This window comes from Sarcophilus harrisii, chromosome 2 (genome assembly GCF_902635505.1).
Source record: "Sarcophilus harrisii chromosome 2, mSarHar1.11, whole genome shotgun sequence".
Classification (NCBI taxonomy): Eukaryota; Metazoa; Chordata; class Mammalia; order Dasyuromorphia; family Dasyuridae; genus Sarcophilus; species Sarcophilus harrisii.
This window is the reverse complement of record NC_045427.1, coordinates 351,550,293-351,553,794: the sequence shown is the minus strand read 5'-3', so window position 1 is coordinate 351,553,794 and position 3,502 is coordinate 351,550,293. Positions and strand designations below refer to the sequence as shown.

Here is a 3,502-nt window from a genome sequence, read left to right as displayed (position 1 = left end):
AATAAGTAATTTAAATAAGACCCAAAAAATCAAGGGACAACTACTGCAAAAACTCCCTTTAATAATAAGCTCCATTAGCAAAATCTGGGTATTGCTTCTTTTTAAGGTATAAAATGTCCTTGCAAGAAGAATCCCATTTCACATTCACAGTACAATTGGAATTACATTCACAATGGTCACTAATGGCTGTTTTGTGCCAGGTTTTCTAAAATGAGGTAGGTAGAAAATTCTGCAATTTCAGATGACTCATTTGTTTTATATCTCTCTTCTTTAAAACTGTGTTTAAAACGTTAATCATGTGATTTTAAAAAGATTTAATGAAGACCTTACCTAAAAAGAAAATAAACACTATTTCAAAAAAAGGCAGACATTCATAAAATACGGATTCTTCTCTTCATTCAAGAATAAAATACAGCTCATTTGCCAATCCATCATACCTCACGGGGCCAGATGACATGAACCGACTCCAAAAAGTTCTTTACAGCAACTCATTGTTTTTGGCCTTCGGTATATGACATATAGACTATCGGCAAACATTGAGTTAATTCTGACAAGGGACCAGACCCGCTGTTGCCCTTTTTGCCCTTTCACCCTCAGTACCCAGGGTTTAACAGTTCTAAATGAGAATTGAATTTCTTTTCTTTTTCTTTTTTTTTTTTTTTTTTGGAGAATTGAATTTCTAACTGAGAAGAGAATTCTCTGAGGATCTGACGCCCGCTGGAGATTCAGGCATGAATGGATGGGGGGGGGGGGGGGGGGCGGGGGGGGGGGGGGGGGGCTCAGCGCCGCGGAGAAGTCTGGGTGGGGAACCTGGGTGGGAAGTCGGCCTGGGCAGTGGAGGCCGGGGATGGATGCTAAGGGTCGGGGCAGGCGGGCCAGTAGTGGCCAGACGCGCCGCGATGGTGACGCCACGCTGCGCTAATGGCTCTGGAAGAGGTCGGTAGGCGGCCGGCGCTTGGAGCCCGTGGCGGAGGCCTGGGCGGAAGCAGAATGGAAGGCAGGGAGGCCGGGTCTGGCCTTGGCCTTCTTGCGGGGAGCCATGGGGGAGGCTCCCAGGAGCTTACTGAAAGAACCGGACTTCCTGATGCCGCGGGCCAGGTCCTGCAGCATCAGGTCGTCGGCCAGCACACCCAGGAAGGCGCTGGTGGTGGAGCTGAGAATGGAGGCTGCGACCTGCACGGGCCTCTTGGCCGCGCCGTCGGGCTCGGCCGGGCCGCGAAGGGCGGGGTCGCCTAGCAACAGGCGCAGCGCGTACGAGGCTCCGGGCCGCAGGTACTGGTAGGCGCGCCGCCCGCTGTGATCTCGGACCAGCACTTGCGCTCCGAGGCGCTCCACCAGCAGGACGGCCGCGTCCTCGTGGCCGTGCAGGGCCGCCAGGTGCAATGGGGTGTAGCCCCCGTGCGAGCGGGCGTTCACGTTGACGGGCGCCCCCCCGCGGCGCGCCACCTCCACCAGCTGCAGCACCATCTCGCGGTCGCCGCTTTTAGCTGCCCAGTGCAGGGCAGTGAATCCTGACATGAAGTCGCGCTTGGCCGCCAGGCTGCGATCCCGAAGCAGCAGCCCGTGAAGCTGGTGAGTCCAACGGCCACCGGCCGCTCTCACCAGCCACTCGTGCTCGGCTGGCTCCAGGGGCACAGTGGGCGGCGGCTGCGGGACGACGGAGGGCAGCTCCTCGGCCTCGGGGCTTAGCAGGCGCGGGCCAGCCCGGGACAGGCGCCGGAGGTGGGGGGACCGGCCGCCCCCCAGCGCGAGGCTCAGCCCCGCCTCCTCCACCGAAAGCCGCCGCCGCAGCCGCGGGGAGTCCCCGGGCACTGGGAGCAGGCTCGAAGCCACTTGCGCCGGCTCTTCCGACAGCTGCCGTCGCAGGCCCTGTTCCTCAGTCCGGACGCGGATTACCGACGGGACGCAACGGACGGGCAGCATGCAGGGCTTCTGCCGTTGGGGGGGGGCTAGCTCCGCAGGTGCAGCCGGGATCCGTGGAGGGCCCGCGGGCGCGCCGTTGGACGGTGGGGCTGAGGCCGGGACGGGGGCTGGAGCAGCGGCTTCTTCCTGGTCCGGGGACTGGGGCCGCTCCTCCGACATCGGGGACGGAGACGGGTGCTCCGGGACAGCCGCTGCATCCGAGGACGCTGGTAGGGGCGGCTCAGCCTGAGGGCCCCCGGCCCGATCCTGGGCCGCGGAGGTGGCCGGGGCCCCCGGGAGCGGGTCCCCAGCGGCTTCGGGCGGCGTCGTGGGCGAGGGCCTCGGAGCGCAGGAGGCGCGGAGCTTCTTGCGCAGCACCACAAATTTGACCCCGTCTAACTCTTTGACCACCGCCACGTCGTTGACGAACTGCTTGAAATACTCCCTGCGGGCGGCCCGGCCGCCGGGATCTCCAGCGTCTAGCAGCGGCTTGAAGCGGCTCACGAGCTCCGAGTTGCGCACCTTGCCTCCACGCTCCTGCAGGAAGCCCAGCACGGCCGCCTGGCTCACCCCCGCCGCCGCCGCCGCGGCCGCCGCCGCCGCTGCCAGCGCCATCCCTGCCTGCCTCTGGGCTGTCCGGACCTTATCCTGCAGTGGCAGCCTCCCCTAGGAGACGCCTCCTGCGGCCGGCCCCTCCCCTGGCTCTCCCGGAGTCCGCTTCCCACCTGTCGGGCTTGGCGGGCAGCTCCTTCCTCGGGGCGCCGTTCCCAGGCACTTGCAGGTGGGCGCTGCCAGGGGAGGGTGTCTGCCCGGGAGGGGGGGGGGGGGAGAGGATCCACAACAGAGGGATCTGGGAGTTGTAGTTTGGATAAATTTAGGCTTACCTGAGTTTTAACCTTTGCAGTGCCCCTCCCCCACCTTTCGGGGGCGTTTACATCTGCCCTGGATAGCCTCGCTCCTCCTAGATTCCTTCTCCTTCTGGCTTTTCAGTTGGCCGGCCCAGTTAGAGCTGGTTAGCGTTGTAAGGGGAGCTGAACCACAGCCCACTAGTGACGGTTACAGCCTGAACTATGAATTAGAAATACTCTGATTTCTCCCCTTGCAATCCTCTGGGAATTCAGGCACATTTTAGTACCTACTTCCCTGATTTCCCCTCTTTAGTTGGTTGCTATTCCCCGGGAAGAGTTCAATAACCTTAAGTGCCAAGTGTCTATTGTTTCATTTCTTATTCATTTGCAAAATTAAAAATGAATATAAATGACGCTTAATGCTATCTGTAAGGTAATTGATCCATATTTTGTTTATGTTCCTCAGAATATTCAGGTTTGATTGAGGCAATTCTTAGGAGCTCATGTACAGTAAAAGAATTCTGAGGTAGATTATCTAAAACTATTAAATCATCCAAAATATTAAAGGATTTTTAAAAATTCAGTGTTGGAGCTTCAAAAAAAAAAAAAAAAGAACTATGATTTACTATTAGTAAAGCTGTAAGATGGATCATACTGCTTTGGAAAGCAATGTGGAATTAAATGCTACATTTTAAAATTTTCTCACATTCTGTGACCCAGCACTTCCGTTATTAGATTTATATTATAAAGGG

At 57.3% G+C, this 3,502-nt stretch overlaps 1 protein-coding gene across 1 annotated transcript; it reads right to left on the bottom strand.

The window, feature by feature from the left end:
* Positions 1–770: 770 nt before the first annotated feature.
* On the bottom strand, positions 771–2,613 carry SOWAHA (sosondowah ankyrin repeat domain family member A). The gene has a single exon (XM_031953108.1). It carries the CDS (start codon positions 2,515–2,517, stop codon positions 919–921), a length of 1,599 nt encoding a protein of 532 aa, XP_031808968.1. The 5' UTR covers positions 2,518–2,613; the 3' UTR covers positions 771–918.
* Between the last annotated feature and the right edge of the window lie 889 nt (positions 2,614–3,502).